This window comes from Eschscholzia californica, unplaced genomic scaffold, assembly GCF_041429995.1.
Source record: "Eschscholzia californica isolate CP2 unplaced genomic scaffold, dmEscCali1.0.p SCAF_5, whole genome shotgun sequence".
Lineage (NCBI taxonomy): Eukaryota > Viridiplantae > Streptophyta > Magnoliopsida > Ranunculales > Papaveraceae > Eschscholzia > Eschscholzia californica.
This window is the reverse complement of record NW_028238472.1, coordinates 48,131,738-48,152,912: the sequence shown is the minus strand read 5'-3', so window position 1 is coordinate 48,152,912 and position 21,175 is coordinate 48,131,738. Positions and strand designations below refer to the sequence as shown.

Sequence of the window (21,175 nt, the reverse complement as noted above, 5' to 3'; positions counted from 1 at the left end):
CCCTTTGATAATGATAAATAAAGAGGTTTACCAATAGAAATAGGAATTCCTTTTTAGGCTTGAAAAAATAGAAGTTTCCATTTTTTCCCCAAACAATGAATAAGGGAAATCATATTCTAACTAGGAGTCTTTTTATTATAAGGAGGGACCCCTACAAATATTTTGTGGAATTAATTTTTTTTACTGATCAGAGAGCTTTACTCGTAAAAATATTATTAGGATGGTAATATGTATAGCAACGTCATATGCTAATCTTAGATTTATCAACAACTTATCAATTTTGTATAGTGGGCTTCTTCTTCAATTTCATCAAATCGAAAATGTCTTACAGAAAGGAAAGAAAGAGAGAAATCATACAATAAGTTCGATTTGATTTTAAATGAAGATGAAAAGAAAGACGAATTTAATTCAAGAGAACAACAACATCTTATTCCATCATCATTCTCTACTCACGGGATTTCCACTTCTCTGTTTAGTCTATAATTTCTTCTTATGTTTTAGTTCTTTTATATTTGGTGATCTACAGGATCCTTTCATTCGTGATCTTAAGGATCTTATTTTATGACCTTTAGGGTCATTTCTTTTAGTTTATGTCTTGCAACTTCTTTTTCTTAGTAAGGTACTTTACATTTGAAAGTTTTGTATTTCACTCATGTAACTCTTATGTTGTTTGAAAAGAGGAGTTAATCTCTCAACCATGTAATGTCCTGGATTGATATCTTTTTATGAATGAAATTATGGTTTTGTCAAAAAGAAAAAAATTTGTATAGCTAGATCACATGAACTTTTTGCGAACGTATAAATTTTATTCTTTCAGCTCCTACAAAGAGGTTGGACTAAAATTTAGTACTGGACCCACGGTCCTTGGGGAAGGAACTAGGTTGAGCTCAAGTGATGATGATCACTATTAATAATTTATTAGTGTGGGTATTATACACCCACGTTACAAAAAAGAGTCAAAATCAGAAATCCCATGTCAGGAAGCCAAGTGAGAGACAAGTAAAAATGTTGTTCCCTGAAAACGAAGATGAATGGCAGACAGGTTTTAGTTGCCCGAAAAGATCGCCACTATTTTCATTCATATCCCTAAAAAATCGGCGAGTGACGACGCTCCTCTCCTCTCCTCTTCTTCTAGTTTACTACTTGATATGTTGCTTCACACTCCACAGTAACTTACCCTACTCCATTGGTCTAGTTAAGGTGGTTTTCCCATATTTCCCCTTTCTATATTTGCTTGAAATGGCTGAGGGGTAGTGGATGTGATACTTGTGTGTTATTGGTATTGTCTCCAAATGTCTTTTATGTTTGTTTAAGACATTTTAAATATCTCAAAATGTATGTTACTTTTTTGAAAAAATAAATAATGGAAGTAACTATAATAGTAATTATGTATTAAAATCCACCACTTCTTCGTGTAGTGGTAGGACGCCCACTCCGCAACACAGAAGTCTTAGATTCGATCACGTGAAAGTGAAAATCTAAGATTGATTGAATTTGGGTATAAATAAAGTAGAGATAGGTTAGTTTGGTTTTAAGCCCCTTAAGATAGCATTTGAAGATGACTGATTTATATGGTTTTTAGCGCTCAAACCAAACAGTTATAGTGCTCATTCAATTAATGTATTTTGTATTATCTTTTCATGATGTTATGCATTGTAATGACTATTTTTGATGTCTATTTCCAACAAAAAATAATGTATGTATTAAAATATTATAATACTATATTACAATATACTATTATTATTACACTATTATGATATAAAAATATTACTACATTATAGTATTATATTATTAGTATTGATATTTGCCAAAGATATCTGGATGTCCAGAAAGACCAAAAATATATTTTTGAAATATTAGTGTTTTTTTTTTAGAAATCGACTACGATCTACATTAGTCGTTACAAGACATTGATACATCACGAAGATGTGATGACCACGATAGCCGCCTAATTTAAACCATAGTGAAAGAAACCTAAATTCCGACAACATGAAAGAGGTCTAAAGCCCGACAAATTATTATATTATTTACTATATATATAACCTAAATTACATGAGATAAATCTTGATGACAAACTGCTTCTACCGATACTCGATCCCACGACCTCATGGACTTAAGAGGGGTGTCCAACCGCTGCACTAAAAGGTGGTGGACGAAATATTAGTGTTATTGATTCAAAACTTTTATTAAAACTTCATGGTTCTTAAGAACTTTGAAGTCCAACATCATTGGTTTGGATTTTTTTTAAGAACCCTTAGGTTCAACATAATTGATCTATTGTTTTTTTAAGAAATTTAAAGTTCAATGTTATCGGTTGATTTCTTTTTAAAGAATTTCTAAGTGATATGTTATTCATTTTTATGCGAAATTTCTATTTAAGTTTACCTGTATCTCTCTGGGCTAAATCTGTTTAGATTCGTTCTCTTGCTTTTGTTCTAAAAGTGACGTGTTATTCAGTTTCATGATTTTGTAATTAAAAAATTATTTTCTTTTGATTGATATTTATTTCAAAGAAGATAAATTGCTCCATAATATTAAAAGCAAAACAAACTCGATAATAGCCTAAAAACAAAACAAAAAAAATTGCTCGATAACACTTATAAAAAACAAAATAAAAATTGCTTGATGATATGTATCTCTACAAAAACAAAACAACACAAAACGACGTAACAAAAGAATAGAATTTAAAATCAGGAAATTGGGTCGGTCATGTTTTATTTTCAAAAAGACAAGTTATCTTTTTGTCCTTTTAGGCCCAAAATAAAGTTTGAAAATAGTCTTGAAAGACAATTCTAAAAGCACTCCCATTTCTAATGTCGAAATTGCCCATAGAATCTTAGCTTGCGAAGCTTTGCAAACTGGTTTGCAAAATCTTAGCTTGCGAAGCTTTGCAAACTGGTTTGCACTGTTTTGCAATCTGCTTTACAGATCTTTGCAAACTGGTTTGCACTGCTTTGCAATCTGGTTTACAGAGCTTTGCAAACTAGTTTGCACTGCTTTGCAATATGGTTTACAGAGTTTTTCAATCCCGTTTGCACTGCTTTGCAATCTGGTTTGCCTTGTAATGACTTTGCACACACTTTGCAATCTGGTTTGCAGAGCTTTGCGAACTAGTTTGCACTACTTTGCAATTTGATTTGTCTTGCAAAGCTTTGCAATCTGGTTTGCAGAGCTTTGCAAACTAGTTTGCACTCTGGTTTGCAAACTGGTTTGCAATCTGGTTTGCAATAAGGTCAGTTTCGTCTTCCCTATATTAGATTATTACAAAAATGTCATAGGGAGCTGAAGCCTATAAAAAGTTGATAAATCATTTTTAACCAAAATTCAAATTTTTTAGGGAGCTTTGGCTAAATTTCCCATTTAAAATTTACAAAAGTTAAAAGTAATAAAAATAACCGACTAAGTAGATTTATTCATGATTCTTTTGACTTGAGGAGGACGACAATAAAAAATGTCAACCTAAATGTGGACACTACACCATTGATAAGCTTAAAGGATCAAAAGTCAACCAAACATAATCAAAGCCACAATCCCCATAAAATTACTTAATCAAAGGAAAAGAAAAGAAATAAATAAATGTCGAAAATGAAACTTATATTCTTTTTTCTATAAATTTGTAGTAAGAAATTCATATTATTTTGCCGACCAAAATTTGCCTTTAGTAACTCCCAAAACCATACCAACTTCCACTTCATTAAAGATTAGTTGCTCCTTTATCATTACTCCCTCAAAAAAGAGAGCGATTATCACTTGAGTGCCCTTGATTAATGTCTTTAAACCACTTTTATACTAACAAAAATGATATTTTTATCGACATATCAAAAACTATTTATCTTTCATTTAGAATGGAATGTTCTCACCTCATTAATTTTGAAATTGTTTTAAACTATGATTTTCATAGTTTGCTATAATTAGTTCTTGTTGGTAATGTAATTGATCATCTCACCTTTACTTAAACAAAAGAAAGAAAGAAGAGTGTTGATAACAAGTATTTTACAGGAAAGTTCATTATAACAACCGTTGGTTCAGTTTGGTTGTGGACCAACTTCTTTTATTTTCTATTTTTCATTTTAGAGCTTAGCTCTAGAATCATCTATCTTTTACTTTCGTGGTTGCGAATTATAACAAAGAAATGGGTACCCATATTGTTTTCCAAGTTTCCCTTGTTTTTAATAACACTTGAATCGAGTGCAGATGAGAGTAACTTGAGTAGAAACAAAACTCTAAATTTAGAAAACTGAAATTTTATTTGTTTTATTGTTGAAATGATATTGCAATAGCAAGATCATGAAGTGAAAATACATTTTTTAATAGAAATTTTCCACAATATTAGGCAAAAGGCTGATGGATCATAAGCTCCTTAGAAGTCATATCTCACCATTAGACCTAGTTCTTCTAGAGACTTTCTTTTCTTTTCCTCTTCTCGATCTTTTAGTTGAAAAATAAATAAATAATTGAAGATATTAGGTAGCAATGAAAATACAAAATAAATAGTACATATTTTGTGAAATATTCAATGGTGCGGCGGATTTCAAGGAAGAAAAAACACCAATGGAAAGTGCAAATAGTAAGAAAAAAACACAATTAATTGTCAAAGACTTGTCCTCTTCCTCTTCATCTTCATCATTTTGTCCTTCCCCAAAATAAATTCTTCAAAGCAACCTTTCTCCTAGGGAGACAAGAAAATCACTAATTACCAAGTTAATAGTATATTTTTGTTCTTATATTCTGTCTTTTCTCCATCTTTTCATTTTTAGAAAATCACGATCTCGCGGAACTAGTGACGACGAAGTCATTATCGACGTGTAAGTGTTTATAGCCACATATGTAGTGATAAAGTTTATTGGACATATACTATCATAGAGTGGCCCTGTCACTCATATTTGTAAAACTCTTTTTTTTTTTTTTTTGAATATTCATGTTTGTAAAACTAGAAGTGTTTATTTTATCTTTTTTTCTAATGTTTAAAAATGGTAGTATTAAAAGAAAAAAGAAAAAACAACCACGAGTATTGTTTTCCCCATCCAGAATGAGTTTTTATGAATAAAACAATAACTGGTAAGAACTTTCATAGGTGAAACAAATCAAACCTATTTTAAGACGAAGAAGAAAACTAAACAAAACTATAGTGGCTAGGAAAGACCCGAAGATTCGATGGAAAATTGGAAACATTTAAGTAAGCTCGGGCTTATAAAGAGGAAAATGAGCAGATAACGGTCGAAGTATATGGTAGGAGATATCTATACCTAAGGGGTAAGAGACAAATTGTAATAATATCTCAGAAAGACTGAACAAAGAAGCAATAGGTTCAGAGGGAAAACCGCAGTATTTTGGATTTTGTTCAAGGCAAAAAAGGTACTATAGAAGTCTCCGCTCGAGTGAACCTCCCCGCCTATTTTTTCTGTGAAGAGAGGATCTCGGTCCATTTCTGGACCTTAAATAGACTTTTAGCCCAAACTACGTCTTAAAAACCTCGAAAAAGACATAACAAGACAGAAGTTTTTTGTGAAGTTTGTAAAAAGTTACTCAATACTAGGAAAAAGCCAACCTAAAAAGGGCAATATTTTGAGTAAAACAGTTAGCCGTTTCAAATCTTTCCTTCTAAAATTACTACTCCTTTCATATTTGCTTGATGTTAAAACAATAAGAATGTTTCTCTTCCTCCCTAAAAGGACACAAAACAACATGTTAACTCAAAAATCGACAATGTTAATCGATCAAGACGGCTGGTTACAATTGTTCTTAATTCTTGTGTTAATAATGCTAATGAATTTGAGTAACATAAGTTGCAATGTAGAAGTAGAAGTTTCAGCAATGTTTGTGTTTGGAGATTCATTAGTTGATGATGGAAATAATAACTACTTGACTTCATTTGCTAAATCAAATTATTTTCCTTATGGGATTGATTTTGATCAAGGACGGCCGACGGGTAGATTTTCTAATGGAAAGACCATTGTCGACCTCCTTGGTAAGTTGTTCTTGTTTTTGTCTGTCTGTTTGTCAGTCTGTCTATATCGTTTCTCTCTTAGATTTGGATTTTGAATGGTGAGGTTTTGTGTGTATGTAGGAGAGTTATTGGGAGTACCATATCTGCCAGCATATAAAAACATTGACAACCCTGAAGTGGTTATAAATGGACATGGAGTTAATTATGCTTCAGCTTCTGCAGGCATTCTTGATAATTCTGGCCAACACCTTGTAAATCTTTTCTCTTATTTCTTCATCTTTCTCTCTCACTCGTATTAATAATTCAAAAACAAAAAGTATACTCAACTCACCTCGTGGGACTCCCACTTGAACTGCATGTGAGAAAATCCTCGTTTCTCTCTCCTGTCACATGTTCAGTCACGTCAAGAGAGAAACAAGGATTTCTCTCACATGCGGTTCAAATGGGAGTCCCAGAAGGCGGGTTGTGTAGCCTTAACGATTCAAATATGATTTGGTTTTGGTTCGTGTCTGAACTCTGAAACGCCCCGCCATTCATCCCTAACCTAACTAGCCTAGGGCTTAATGTCATTGGTTTCCTTGACAAAATGATGATTGAAACAGGGAGATAGATTCAGCTTCAACCAACAAGTAACCAGCTTCAAAAGCAACATGGAAGTTATAAGGAACAAGATGATGGATGAGAAGATGAATATAACCCATTTTTTGGCCAAATCCATAACAATGGTTGTCATAGGAAGCAATGACTACATCAACAACTATCTCTTACCTTCTCTCTACACCACCAGCTACTACTTCAACCCTGATCAATATGCTGATCTTCTCATCAACAACTACTCCAACATGATCCTTGTCAGTACTCCCAACCTTTCATTTATCAACATAGGGTTCTTCTTTTTCTTAATTTTGGTTTTAGATATGTTTCCTATACAAAACTATTTGTTTGAAAATGAGATTTGGGTGGTAATTGTTTCTTTTCTCATTGTCTGAATGTGAGTCGTCAAACGGACCCCTAAATAGTCATTCCGACAAGTCAAACATGACGAGAAAGCATAGAAAAACATTCTGAAATTTGACTCGAATGAATTCAAATCTCAAGTCAAGTTTCAGATAGGAAAAAACAAACATCACCTTAAAAAAACACCTTAGTTTAACACATCACTGTATCTAAGGTTTTGAGCTAAAACATCTAATATCTATGCAGGAACTTCACAGTGCAGGACTTAGGAAGTTCTTACTGGCAGCAATTGGTCCTCTTGGTTGTATTCCCAACCAATTGGCTACTGGCCTTGCTCCACCTGGACAATGCGTTTCTTTCGTGAACCAAATAGCCGATATGTTCAATGTGCGGCTTAAATCACTCGTCGATCGGCTGAATGATAATCACCCGGGAGCGATCTTTGTGTATGGTAACACTTATGGAGCGATCGAAAAAATAATTCATGACCCTTCTAATTACGGTAAATTACATTGTCATTGCATGTATAATCTATCCCTTAGACCACATTACCCGACCACATGACAAAGCAATTCAGAATTGCACTCTGCTAAGATGCTTAAGTAGTCGGTATAATAGCTCGACCTGGGTAAAGCACCAAGCCAATTGAGTGACTTACAAGTCACTCGGCGAAGCTGCTTTGAATGAGTTCCCCAGACTCGGCATAGCAGTAACTTAAACACCACAGAGAAAGGTCTGTATTTCTGGTTTGGCATGTAAAACTCAACTGCAACATTATTGGTCTATAAGGTGGCTCATACACTTCCATGTACATGTTTAATGTGTGTTTAATGGCAGGATTTAAATACACTGATCGAGGGTGTTGTGGCCTTGGGAAGAATAGAGGGCAGATAACCTGCCTTCCCCTTTCGTTACCATGCACGAACAGGAACGAATACGTCTTCTGGGATGCTTACCATCCAACAGAAGCTGTAAACAGATTACTTGCTCAGGGAGCTTACTCGGGTTCGCCTTCTGATTGCCATCCAATCAACGTAAAACAGATGGCTCAGATTTAACTCCAACTACCCTATTTCATTTTATATGTAAATCTATAAATTAATACTAAGAGCTTTAAAAGCAATCGTCAAGATTTTCAAGTCGTAGCACGAAACTAAGAACCTGAAGAAATGAACAATTCCAGACTCTTCATGTTCCGCTCATACAAGTCACTGAAAGAGTGAAAGATAGTATTAATCTACTCGGCAGTCCACATATGAAGGTACCTGAAGGCAGATTCAAATAAATAAATATGGTCAGATCCATGATCTACATCTGTAAAACTTAGTAGTACTGATGTTTATCATTGAAATTTCTACACGTCAATTTTGTCTATAAGTAAAAATAGCTACATGCAGTTCACTGTTTAGATATTCAAGGACTGTTCATGGTTTCCGAAAAGCAACATTCATACCCAAAAACGGAAAATAGATAAGAATACAGGAGTTGTAAGATTATAAATTTTTCAAAAAAACAAGGTATTTCTGAAATTACTAATTGCTCACCGGTTCAAAAAATCAAACCCAAAATTCAGTTCTAACTTTTTTTTTTTTTGAGATTAGAATCCAAGAATCATTACATTTGAATGGCATTGATACATCATGATTATAATATGCAATTCATCATGAATTTGGATGAGCACTATAGCCGCCAATTAAGACATCTTGGGCCCTGAAGGCCATATAAAGACCCTTAAGGCCATCCTAGAGAGCCTGAAAGCCCATCTATTCCTACCTCTACTTTATTTATTGCCTAAATTACAGGGGATAATAACAAAGGACACACTTTTGGTAGAATAGAGAAGGAAATTCTTATCTACGGTTCATCACCCAGCAAAAAAAAAAGGAAAGGAGAAAGGACATTGATTATAAGAAATGGTGGAACGTACCTTAGCCCAATAGTACTGGCTCTTGTTTTAATTTCAAGAAAGTGTGCGCTTGTTGAAGGACTCGACAGTTAAATTGGCGGTAAAGGCTGGAATAGAATTCAACTTCCGTACAAATATCTCAACCTGCAAAGTAAAATTGGTCCAAATGGTTACTAAACATTCATTTATCTGTTTCATCTATATATACTACTTAAAGTGAAAGCAAATTTCTTGTCTTCCTGGTCAGGGGTCATACTAGCTACCTTCCCAATCCCAAATGGGAATAAGTTCATATATTTGACGGTAAATCTGTAGAGTGTTCTAAGGGCGAAAGAGAATTTATCTCTCATTCCTTATTATTGTATTACCTACAATATCGACACCAGTAATGCACTAAGTAGTTGGCTTCGGAACTTAGACCTGACTTAGCCAGGCCCGAGGAGCAAGCCAACCAAGGACCTCAAGGGTCACTTAACAAAACTCTGTTATACTTGAACAGTCGAACTAATATAAATATATGCTTTTTTTCATATAGAGAAAATAGAATACGTTTTTTTTCTACAACCATTGCAAAGTTCAATTTTACAAAAGAAAATAAACTGAAGCAATATAAAGAAGGGGGAATGGGTAACTCAGCCAAGTTCCCAAAACTCCAGGCGTGCTCGGGCTTAACAACCTTCATAATGAACAATGATATTGGAAAATGTGTGTACACAAAACCATAGGCCATAGCTCTCCTCTCTCCGAGAATGTTCCCTTGGTGTCTATTTTCACGATTATATTGGTTGTCCATAATTTTATTATTTTCATATTAGCTTCCTTCTGCATTTCTTACATAGAGCTTCATTATATGAGTCAAAATTTGATCATTTCGTACCTGATGAGCAATCTCAGGTTGAGAAGCATAATCATTAGCCTATTGGATCAAAGAAAACAGTTAGTATAACTTCAGATAACTTTTTAAACTCTAACAATAATTTGATGATGCGAGAAAGCATCTTACTAGGATGTTTGTGTTGCCAGATTCATAATCAAATTCAAGCTTCTCGTCTTCACTTTGAGCATAAATTGACTGAAGAGTAAACCTTGTTACTGGAATTCCATTCGGACGCTGATGATCATCCATTACTATCTGCCAAGCAGTTGATGTTAGTCAGAACTATCAGCAACGTAAACATAACATGTCAGGTAAGGAAGACAACTGATAAAGGAAAAAAAGAAACTTGTGGATAATTTCCTTTTCCAAATTTCTATATTAAAATATGACAATTAACTCGTAGAAGCTCCTAGAGCGAATTCCTATTGCTATACTAAAATATGAAAATTAACACAGAAGCTCTTTAAACTTGAGCATCAGAACCATGAACAAGAAACTATTCGATAATTTCCTTTCGCAAATTTCTCTATAGTAGGTCTATAACAACTCTAACGCACCATTTAACATGTTGGGCCACGTCAGGACATGTATAGTTTGGAAAAATGTCATCTCATAAAAGGCAGATATTTATAATGATATCTGAAATGTCTGGAGGTCAAAGATTACGACTCCATGTCATTTTTTCCTGATATCTTTTGTAAATTTTTGGTGTTATCAGGGCAGTTACTTTCCAAGATCATAAAAGTCAGGGGCGTGTTTTAGGTTTTGCAGTATCGTATATGGGACCCCATCAAACTTTGATACTAGTCCCCCAAATTCTCCCCCACAAGACTGAGGAGGCCTGCTCAACCTCTTGAAGTGGGAAAATACTAGTAGGATCAGAATATAGACCGGAAGGCCCTCATAGTTTTGTAAATTCATGAGAAATGAACCATAGAGCGTGATTAATTGATTAATCTACAATAGTACCTTGTAGCCAAAGAGTAAACAACATGCTCTTCTGAAAACTGAGATCTTTTCGGCAAATACAGTCTTGTATCTGTTCAAGTACACATAAAGGATAAACAACTCGTTAGGAAGTAAAATTACAGAAATCGACCAGTTTTCTGACGATGGCAATCAGAAACCCACCTTTCTTCACGTTTTTCAAGCGTTGCAATTTGTGCTTTGAGTTGTGCAAGCTTTTCAGATATATGGGAATCTATGGAACTTCCAGCATCTGCTGAATGATTTGCACAAACCATTTATAAAATCAAGGTTTTATTCCATAAATGATCATTCTAACTGGAAGTTCATCAAACGTTTATCTAAAGTAGTAATATTGGTACCTGATTTTCCTTTCAAATCTTCAACTGCTTGCAGTTTTTCCTTAGCTTTCTGCAACTCTGTACGTAATGCTTCTATTGTATGCTTTGTCTCATTATCGACTGCCAATGTGTTAACCATTCGCAAAACCTTCGTACTTGCAGCAGAATAATCACCGTGACCCAACTGCATAAAGAAAGGTTTTTCAATAAGCACACACACAGACACACACACACACACACACACACACACACACACACACACACACACACACACACACACACATACACACATATTTATATAATAGAAACAGTTGGACAAGGTTTTAAACATGAATTAGCTCTAAGAAACACATGTGAACTCCAGGCTGTAAAATAAAAGCACACCTTAGACTCCAAAAGAGAAATTTCTGCACGGAGCCGGTCACTCTCCCGCTCCAATGATTTTATTCTCCGTGCTTCGTTGTGTAGCCGCTCGTTGAGCAGGTTTATCTCATCATGTTGGTGAGCCATTACCTCCTTTTGTTCTGATAATTTGCCTTCCAGTTCTTTGATAGAAGATTCCTTTCTAGCAAGTGATGCCTCCACTTCCTAGATTTTCAAACCCATGAACCAGGCAAAAGAGATAGTCAGGTAACCATATAAAAGCAAAATCAGTGATGTAGCATATTGTACTAACTTGTAATACCTGAATAATATTTCCTTGCTCTGTTGCACTTCCTGTCTCCACATTCCTGTGCATTTTCAATTCAATGGCCTCCTTTCTTAATCTCTCTATTTCTTCAGTAAGAGAACTGATCTGTAGTGAGCAATCAAAATATGTAAAATAGTTGGACAGCAAAGAGCAGACAGCGCATGTACGTTAGACAGCTAAAGCAGGTTGAGGATAGTGAGGTGATGCTATGAAAGCAGACGACTTATTCACAATCTAGTAGATATTATAGATGCTAATTACTTTAGAGGGAACTACCATAACTAAAAGTTGTTAATGTGGTACCATCAATTCAAGCCGCTTAACTTCTGATACTGACTCTTCTGCCTTCTGGTTGGCCAGTGAGGCCTCAGATTCTGCATGTAGTTTACCAAGTTCTGCTGTTTCTAGAGTTACCTCCATCTGCTTCAAACGTGCACTTACTTGACCAACCATCGCCATATTTTCGATCACTTCTCTGATTCGGAAATAAATTGTCAATATGTATCACTAAACAAGACATCAACATTGCAAACTGTAACCAAGCCCACATATGCATAAAAACCAGTAGAAGCTGAGTTGCATTTACGATCATGTATAGATGCCAGTCTATCCACTACACTATACAATTATAGGCCCATAAGTTCATGAGATATATATATATATATATATATATATATATATATATATATATATATATATATATATATATATATATGCAATATACTCATGTTAAGATAAAATTGATGTGTAGCATGAAATAACTCTCGCCGTATAGGTAGAAGCATATGCTCCAATATTCTACACACAGCAGATGGGCAGACATGATACGGAAGACACTGACTTTTTTCTGGACTAATATGTCACATGAAACTATCGAATGGTACAAGACTAGCGATGTACCTCTTATCAAATGATCATTTTGATAATATCGCCTTATTCCGAAAACTTTCAAATAACCAATCTTAGTTAAACATTAAAGATTCGTAAAAGGTCTAATAAAACATGTCAACATTTGATGAAATAAGAGATCCTGAAGAGATTACTTATGTGGATGATCTCACAGGGTGAGCAGATCATTCCCTCAAGAATTAACCCCTTCTTTCATCTCCAATTGGCCCAGATAAAAAGTCATGTCAACTAATTGTTACCCCTAAGCATATCTCTTGGTCTGCATTTTTATTTAATTACAAAAATTTGTACACATCAATAGCAGTATGATTGAGAAAGAATGGACTTCCATCAAGGCCTTTACACCTTCGTCAAGACTTCCACATGCCACGGCATCAAAATCGCACATACAAAAGATCTTGAAGATGCTTTATAAAATGGTAAAAAAAACTCAAAATGATTAAGCACATACTTCTGCAAGCCTGCAAACTTAATAGGTATGTCACTGGGATATGAAACACCAGCAATATCATTAGTCAATGACTTCCACGACATTAGTTCATCCTCCAACTTTCTCACAGCAAGCTGAGTCTCTTGTAGTTTAAGTAACTCAGATTCTGCACGCTCTCTTCGGCCTTTTTCTTCCAATAATTTCTCTTTCAATAACTCACTGTTTTGATGAGAGGATTTCAACTTCCTTGCTTCTTGAACTTCGGACTCCTGAGAGAAAATGGAAGCAAATCAAGAAAATACTTGCTAGGTATGAAATTTACTGTTACAAAGGGAAGACAAAAAATGTAGCAAACTTTGCACACTTAATAAGCAGTTGAGTACGTGAAATAATTAGTGCAAGTGAATTGCATCATTGCATGCAACTTGAAATTTAGATACAAGAAATTATTAGATATTTTAGGCAAGGTATGCATGGATAAAAAAGAGGATCAATGAAAGCGCACATAAGTACATAATAAATGTTCTCAAGTTATGGAATCTAGATAGACTGGAAGGTGAATGAATGTGATAGGAGGAAGGAACAAGACTGGAAATTGGTTGTTGTTGGCTGAAATGTCATGTTTTTTTTCAAGGACTTCAATACATCAAATGGCTCAGATACAGCATAAGGATGGAATGTGCACATAACTTCCACGAAAACACGAAATAACATTAAATGTTGACACCTGCATTGAAGGCCATAGGAGGAACCTACTAGGCCATTGAACTAAAACTATTGTACTTTATTCAATACCTAATTGCACCGGATACATCTTGAGGGTAGACTACAGTCCCCACACTCGAAGACAATCTCTTGGTAGTTTATAGGGGTACACAACCATTGAGCTACAGGCCAATGTCTGTATCTTGATGGTAAGTTACACCTTATATATTACATGGTTTCGCTTTTCCAACTATGATTTTTCAAAGCTGCTACTTTAAAAGTAAGAATAGCTCTAGTTTGGCAAGTTTCTTTTTATAAAATAAACCAGTTTTTCATAAAATATAAACAACTAGTTCGAGGAATGACTGACTTACATAGTTCCTTAGCTCTTCTTGCAACTGCTTCACCAAAATACTTGTATCTGTGGAAGTGCCTTCTTGAGATAGAGAGCTGAGACTTGATAGTTTCTTCTCCACTTCGCCCTTTTGGTGCAGGCACTGTATAAAAGTAGTCTAGTGTTAAATACCGGTTGGTGCCTTGGTGGTTCATGTAAAATATTGTAACAGGACCATGTACTAAACACTGATAAGGAACTGCAAAAGGAGCTTAAGTCCATTTGTTGGGCATGGTAAATATATGTCGACTGACATGAAGTGGCAGACACATAGAGGAAATCTAGTTTATTGGACCAATAAACCCGACCTTATAGTTGTAATTTAATATTTGTCAACATATTTTCCAATTAGAAACAGCTATTAGGTAGGGTTGACTTAAAAATTACCATAAGATAGCCAATTCTGGTATGAATCAAATAGAAGTACAAAACCAAACAATAGAAGTTGGCACACTAATCGTTATGTGCATAATTTAGAAAGAAGCATTAAGGACCTCGTTTAGCTGATTTCTGAGATCCTCCAGCTGCTCCTTTAGTAGCTCCGATTCTTTCTCCGCGCTACTAGCTTTACAAGCCATTTTTTCAAGCTAAAACAAGGGTAGATAAGAACATTAGTAGCATAAGAGAAAATAAAATCTTTACAGCACAAAGACATGTCGACTTGCAGAGAAAATCAAAACAAGAATAGAATAAAACGTCGACTAACTCACATCTGCACTTATTCTAGACATGGATAGCTTCGACTCTTTTTTTAACTGGGAGAGATCAGTCTGAAGGCGGTTCTTCTCCCTCTCGATACTTCCAGACAGACGGCTAAGTTTTTCCTCAAGCATACTTGATTTCTCGTTAGCTGAAGCTGATGAAGACTCAGCATCCTTGCGAAGGCTAACGTCCTTTTGGTGCTTCACCTAGATTCAGAATGACATAAACCAATAATTATGTAGCAAGCGAAATCAATTACCAAGGTGCATGGAAGCAATAAATAGCACCTCGAGCACATCTAAACAGAACATTTGCCCACAAGTGCCCAACTCCACAATCAAGACTGAGGTGCAAATATAGAGGTTCTCCCTTGGATAATCTCCCCATAAACTTGGAGCCAAACTCAAAAAGATGTATTGCGCATATAATATATATAAGACGGAAACAAAACGAGTAAACCAAACTAAAGAGAAAAAAGAACTACAGAGAATTTTAGGTAATACCGTTGATTGAAATATATCTATATGCATCTTTATACAAACAAAAGCAAATTAAAAGAGCACAAAATAAAAAGAAAATAGAATTTTACTATCAACCAATAAATTGAATACTTATTGAGGTACCAATATACGTGAACTCGCATAACATCATATGTGGGATATATTAGGAACATAGAGATTAGGATACATGGCACATGTAAATTCTGTCTGTGATCCATATTAGACCATACCACTTACCAATTTTTTTCTGGGAAAGTGGGAACCATTAGAAAAGTAGCGTGTCGTATCAAAAGGAGAAAATGAACTATTTAAAGGATACCACTAAAACAACAGTTTGGCTCTTTCAGTATTAATCCCATACAAGTGAATACCCTTAATCATATGATTTTCGAAAGCTATCATATAGTTTGGAAATAAAAATAGTTAAGGAAACACCAATTTGAACCCGGGTTCTTTAATATAGTGGAGTAAAATAGAAAAGTAGCCCTGAAGTGTGATGTCATACTTAAGAGTGATGTACGATAAGGGCCATCTATGCATCACTCAAATTAAGGATTACTTATCATTTTTGAAAGCACATGATTATCTTAAGAATGTAGTGAAGTTTCGACTATGACTAGTGTTTACAAATTTCTTAGAGAATTCATAAGTTATGGCTTCATGATGGCTCTACGGACATTTATATGCAGTCCAGAAACTCTTTCCATGCATGGTGAACATGGGAACATTCTTCTTCAAACCATATAATAGCTGCTCCTCATGTTACCATTTATTTGACTAAGGAGGTGATCTAGTTGGATTCAATTAGATATTTTAGGACAGCAAGTCAAGTGATTTGTATACAATTAAAAGATTAATATGAAAAAAAGAACTTTATATAAGTTAGGATGACTTGAAGATTTGAATCTAATTTGAGTGAGAAACTAGGAGCCATTTGGTGGGGAAAATAACATTGGCTGCTTGAAAAGGACGAAGTAAAAATGCTAGAGTTTCATCAAATCATTAAGTTACGCTTGGAGGGAGGGGCAACAACATCTTTCGGATGCATGTCAGCTGCTTTCATTACTTAGGAAGGGGAAACTGTTAAGTCATACTCCAGTCGAGAAACAGTTGGACGGAATGGGTCTAAATTGAAGCACATTAATGTAAATCAAACTATATGCAAACACTAGAATGTCTAAAGTCTAAACTACGCAAAAGAAAAGCATAATACCTCAAGTTCACTATACAATTGTATTTGTTTTTTAATCCGTTCTTGAGCATCTGTGACTTCTTTCATTAACTGATCTTGCAATGCTTTTTCACGCCCTTTGGAAGCCGCAAGTTCTTGCTCCACATAACAGAATTTCTCCCGAAAGTTCTTCCTCTCCGCTTCTGCAACAAATAGAACTAAGTAGTTAGATATTACAACTTGGCATTCCTTATCCAAAACGCCGCCGCAACCATGCTGCAGAAACAGAAGAAGACAAAAGATAACTTGCTAAAAGGTGTAATAGGCCATATATATATCACCTTACCACGACACCCCACATTGCGCACTGTACAAAGACATTATTTATTCAGTTTCTTATATTTATCACTGGGGGAGTGGGGGGTTCTATGATCCATTCTGCTATGATAGCTTTTTAGTAGGATCACAATTTAGAACAAACCGGAAATATAAGTGATTTTCTGTAAACATTTCAAAACAAACTCGAAACATAAGGGATGCCTTGATTAATTTTACTAACACACTCACCAGACAACATAAAATCAAGTAATGGCATAATAAATCAAATGAAACTGCAGTGCAGCAGATTAACCTGTCATGGTACCGTAACTGGATAAAACTAGCATACACACTTTAAACTAAGGATGGAAACGGCGTACGACTAGAAGGTGTTACAAGTTACAACAACGTAGAACACTAGAACTATTTAAGTAGTTATATTAACTGACCAGATTTGCAAAGTTCATCTTTCAGTGCTTCCAGTTGTGTTTGATAATCAGTCACTTGCTTTTCTGCACTCCCCAGTGCCTCCAGAAACTCCGACTTAACCTACATTTCAAAAAATCTTCAAAACCAATTGGATACTTCCAGGATTCATTGCTCAAACATGGGGGACTAAGTAATGCACAGAAAACAAAATTGAGTTAAAACTTTAAAGTGTCAATAGCAGTCCATAACGAAAGATTGTGAAATGAGGGATATCGATCTTATGATGAGAACCAGCTTCGGAAGTTAACCCATGCAAAAGGAGGTAATTTTCTTCCATTCTACAACAAGATGATTATACTCTGAAGTAAACGTACTAGAAATTCACAATGTCAACACATCATAATCTGATGACTGATGAATGAAGCTTGCAACCCAATCACCTAGGGTTTTCATGGTTTTAGATTTGAATCGATTCATTCGCGAACTGGGTTTATTTTTTTATTGGCTACATGTAAGCTGTGAATTGTTCATGCCAATTCAATCACTACCCGTAATAAACGTTTGCATTCTGACACCAAATCCAACCTTTACTACCTAAATTGAACAAATATCAATAAAAAAAGTCCATTTAGGCCAAAAACTTTAGAAATAAGCAAGAAACTTAGGGCACACTTGAAGTTAGTTTTTAGCATCTTCCATGGAATTAGATCAACCCTAATCAAACATACATAATTGATAATCCAAAGTAAAGTGATCTAACATCTAGAGAGAGAGATTGAGGTATTTGTGTTATTACCATTTGACGGCATTGATAAGTACAAAGCATGTGGTCAGATGAAGAAGGACCAGGAGAAGATTCAGGCGGTTCTTCATATATGACGAGAGGGCGATTGTCATCAGCTGCTGCTGCTGCAGGAGAAGGGCTCGAATCTGCCCTACGTTTTCTAGCAGGTGGAGTTCTCAGCATCATCTTGTGAGTACTAAATTAGGGCTTCACAGTTTCCCTCTCTCTCTCTCTATCTATACCCGATGATTTCTAATTGAGAGTAGCGCGGAATTTGAACGTTGAGACTTGAAGGGGAAGGGACGAGAGCGAGACTGGGTATTTTTTTTGCCCTTACTCTTCTTTGTCGGGTTTTAATCAGCCTTACACGTGTGAGCTTTTGAAAAGTTTAGAATTGCCTTGGCCATTAAAGCTCCCATCCTTTCCATCTTAGCTCATCCTCTCTTGGCACTTCTCCTGTCCGAAGCCCACGGGCTGGAGCAGTCTGAAGGTTTCGGACTAGCCTGAGTTCGTGTTTTTCAAGTCGGATCCTGCGGGACTCGAGCATGGAAGTAGACTAAAAGTAATTTACTAATTTTGGGGCGCCTATAGACACTCCCAGAAAAGAACTCTTGAAGGGAAATGAAACGAGGACTTCCTCAAAAAATATTTCATTATAATTTGACCAATTGACTTCATACGTTAGAGTGTAACCTAATTCTGAAGACTTAAAATTTAAATCTATATCTTTTTAGTTCATTTTATTTTGATTCTAATTAGGGATCAATTTGTTGTTTGTACCTCCAATTGTATCTGAGATTTCGTTTAAGTTTTTAAACATTTCAAATTTTTTCATATTGTTTTTGAGTTTTATCTTTATGGCATCCATGTGAATGTTATTTTTTTTAATTCATCTCATCTCTTTTTCTTTTCTCCACTTCACTTTCTTAACTTCATCTCTCCATCTCCTTCACCTCATCTCTTCTTATTTTCCAATCTACCAAGGTTGTCGATAAAGGGTCGACTACCTCAATCTATGAAAGTTGACAATTAACCGTTTTTAGAGGACAGATCCAACGAATTCTCTTTCTCTCACTCTCTCATGCATACTCTATTTCATTATACTCTATACTCAAGTTTGTAGGTGTGTTTATTCTTAGGTGTTTTGTTCTTATGCAAATTATAAATCGAAATAAAAGTCAATTTCTTTTAGCATCATCCATTTATCATATTAAGAGTGTTTTTTATCATAGGCAATGAGTACATGCTTTGAACTAAGATAGTTTTGTTTTTTTGTTGAAATTGAACTAAGATAGTTGTTGTTGGACTTCATCGGCTCTTGAAGGCATAATTTATACACATTGTGTATTAGTTGTTTATACTAGAAGGGGGTGAATTACTGTCTAATGTATTCGATAAATATAGAACCTTGAAATTTTGTGTACAACATTATTTTCTGACTTCCCATTTCAAATTATTAGCCATATTGTATCAGCATGTGTTGCAAGTTTAGTTCAGTCCTTCAAATGCAGATCAGTAGAAGAAGGAGAAGCCATGGAAGCTCATAAAGCTATATCCTTGGCAATGACAAATGAGTACCACAAAGCAGTGTTAGTGGGGGACTCTAAGTCTAAACTAATGATAGACAGCCTTAGCCCTTAAGGGCCAGAAATCATCAGCACATTGGACTTCTTATGTGCGTAGATCTTTTAACTCGTTTGGTGATTCTTTAGCGAAATAAGCACGAGTTAAGTGTTTGAGCTTCGAATGGAGTGGGCCCTGCTCTCTTTGTGTTAACAACAATATAGTTGTAGTGACTCTTCCGAATACATAAATTTGTTGGTTCTGAAAAAAAAAACTTGTTTGAAGATTTCCAAACCAAATCTTATCCGATGAAGATAATGATAAATATAAACAAACAAGGTCAAAAGATTATTCTCCTTATATCATTGAAAAGTCTAAGTAAACTACTGAAGTGATACTTAAACTTTTGACTAGGTCTATAATGTGCACATGTGGGGGACTGTTTTCAAGAGGAGTCACTAGATTTGTTTGACAATTAAAGATTTTTGTGTCTAGATAGAACTATTTTCTCATGTTTCTTCACAGTTGGTGTTCTTTGAGCTCAACATGTAATTTTAAATTTTTTGCCGAGCAATATGAAGTTTGTTGACCATTGGGCCACACACGTATAGACCAAGTTCTTACCATACTAAGTTTGTCGATACCTAACTCCAAACCAATAGACACAAACCATTGTCTTCTAATAAATATAGATTGGTAACAACTCCATAAAATGTTAGGAACTCTATCTTAGAATGTTCATTCAATATTATATTGGCTGAAAATAGTTTGTAAACTTCTTACAAAGATGACAAAACGCGGAATAACAGAATAAATAGTTTAAGAAACAACATGAATTGGCCCAACATATTAGATATAAGCAATGTTACAATGACGTTGAATTATAATATTTTCGATAGAAGCATGTGATATAAGCAATGTTACAATGACATTGAATTTTAATATATTTGATTTGATAGCAGCATTTGACAATTGATTCCTTATTTACACATTATCTTAGTACCAACAATTGTGCGCAGAAAAGTATTATGAAGTTATATTCTATTATTACCATAGAATTTAAAAGAAATTATATTAATATTTCTTCGGGTGATATTGGGGTGAAAGTACATATTAGTTTTATTATTAAACGCAAGAACATTGAAGTGATAATGAATGGTCAAATGATTTTTCATAGTGAAATTGTTCTATAGCAAAGTTGCTACTTGGTCTAGCAGAGGCCCAGGCTCTGGAACCTCCACAGTAGTGTTCCTAACGAAAATTGAGTTGGTTTGCTTTTTATTCTAGCAAAAAAGTTAGAAAAAAGAACCTATATACTATGTTATATGTTTCTTCTTTATCTTACTAAAATGATTCTTAGTAGTAATTTCACATGAGAAAATTGTGATCTACTCGTTAGTGTTACTGTGGAGGGTGTGGTGGTCACTTTACAAATATGAGAAAAAACCTAATCTCCAAACCTAACTTTTGGAGTGAGATAGGCCTGCACTGCTCAGGCGCACGTGTAAGGCCCGTGCACCACACCCACAAATAGCCTCAAAACTATTTAGGTTGTGTTTGATATCAATTAGGGGTAAGGAAAAAA

At 35.0% G+C, this 21,175-nt stretch overlaps 2 protein-coding genes across 7 annotated transcripts; one reads left to right on the top strand and one right to left on the bottom strand.

The window, feature by feature from the left end:
* Positions 1-5,633: 5,633 nt before the first annotated feature.
* On the top strand, positions 5,634-8,298 carry LOC147539977 (GDSL esterase/lipase At5g08460-like). The gene is made up of 5 exons (XM_086639476.1): positions 5,634-5,968; positions 6,068-6,198; positions 6,550-6,798; positions 7,151-7,406; positions 7,742-8,298. The coding sequence occupies exons 1-5, from the start codon at positions 5,650-5,652 to the stop codon at positions 7,960-7,962; spliced, it is 1,176 nt and encodes a 391-aa protein (XP_086495602.1). The 5' UTR covers positions 5,634-5,649; the 3' UTR covers positions 7,963-8,298.
* MAD1 (mitotic checkpoint family protein) lies at positions 7,958-18,610 on the bottom strand. 6 transcript variants are annotated; one of them, XM_086639472.1, is made up of 17 exons: positions 18,040-18,610; positions 17,264-17,363; positions 16,539-16,699; positions 14,834-15,031; positions 14,618-14,710; positions 14,104-14,226; positions 13,046-13,293; positions 11,989-12,160; positions 11,680-11,790; positions 11,379-11,582; positions 11,016-11,178; positions 10,819-10,909; positions 10,657-10,726; positions 9,814-9,942; positions 9,688-9,726; positions 8,832-8,954; positions 7,958-8,169 (listed from the first exon to the last, which is right to left on the bottom strand). In XM_086639472.1, exons 1-16 carry the CDS (start codon positions 18,211-18,213, stop codon positions 8,865-8,867), a joined length of 2,166 nt encoding a protein of 721 aa, XP_086495598.1. In that variant the 5' UTR covers positions 18,214-18,610; the 3' UTR covers positions 7,958-8,169; positions 8,832-8,864. The 6 variants fall into 6 exon arrangements, with proteins under 6 accessions (XP_086495598.1, XP_086495596.1, XP_086495597.1 ...); XM_086639470.1 differs by having other exon boundaries at positions 11,671-11,790; positions 18,040-18,559; XM_086639471.1 differs by having other exon boundaries at positions 10,819-10,906; positions 11,671-11,790; positions 18,040-18,559.
* Positions 18,611-21,175: the final 2,565 nt, after the last annotated feature.

Excerpts from the sequence above, each read along its gene's own strand:
- MAD1 (XM_086639470.1), bottom strand. The coding sequence starts at position 18,213 with ATGATGCTGAGAACTCCACCTGCTAGAAAACGTAGGGCAGATTCGAGC. Across the intron at positions 13,294-14,103 it reads AAGAAGAGCTAAGGAACTAT|GAGTCCGAAGTTCAAGAAGC; the intron begins GTAAGTCAGTCA and ends ATTTTCTCTCAG. Across the intron at positions 9,943-10,656 it reads GTTTACTCTTTGGCTACAAG|ATAGTAATGGATGATCATCA; the intron begins GTACTATTGTAG and ends ACTGCTTGGCAG.
- LOC147539977 (XM_086639476.1), top strand. The coding sequence starts at position 5,650 with ATGTTTCTCTTCCTCCCTAAAAGGACACAAAACAACATGTTAACTCAA. Across the intron at positions 6,799-7,150 it reads ACTACTCCAACATGATCCTT|GAACTTCACAGTGCAGGACT; the intron begins GTCAGTACTCCC and ends ATATCTATGCAG. Across the intron at positions 7,407-7,741 it reads TCATGACCCTTCTAATTACG|GATTTAAATACACTGATCGA; the intron begins GTAAATTACATT and ends GTTTAATGGCAG.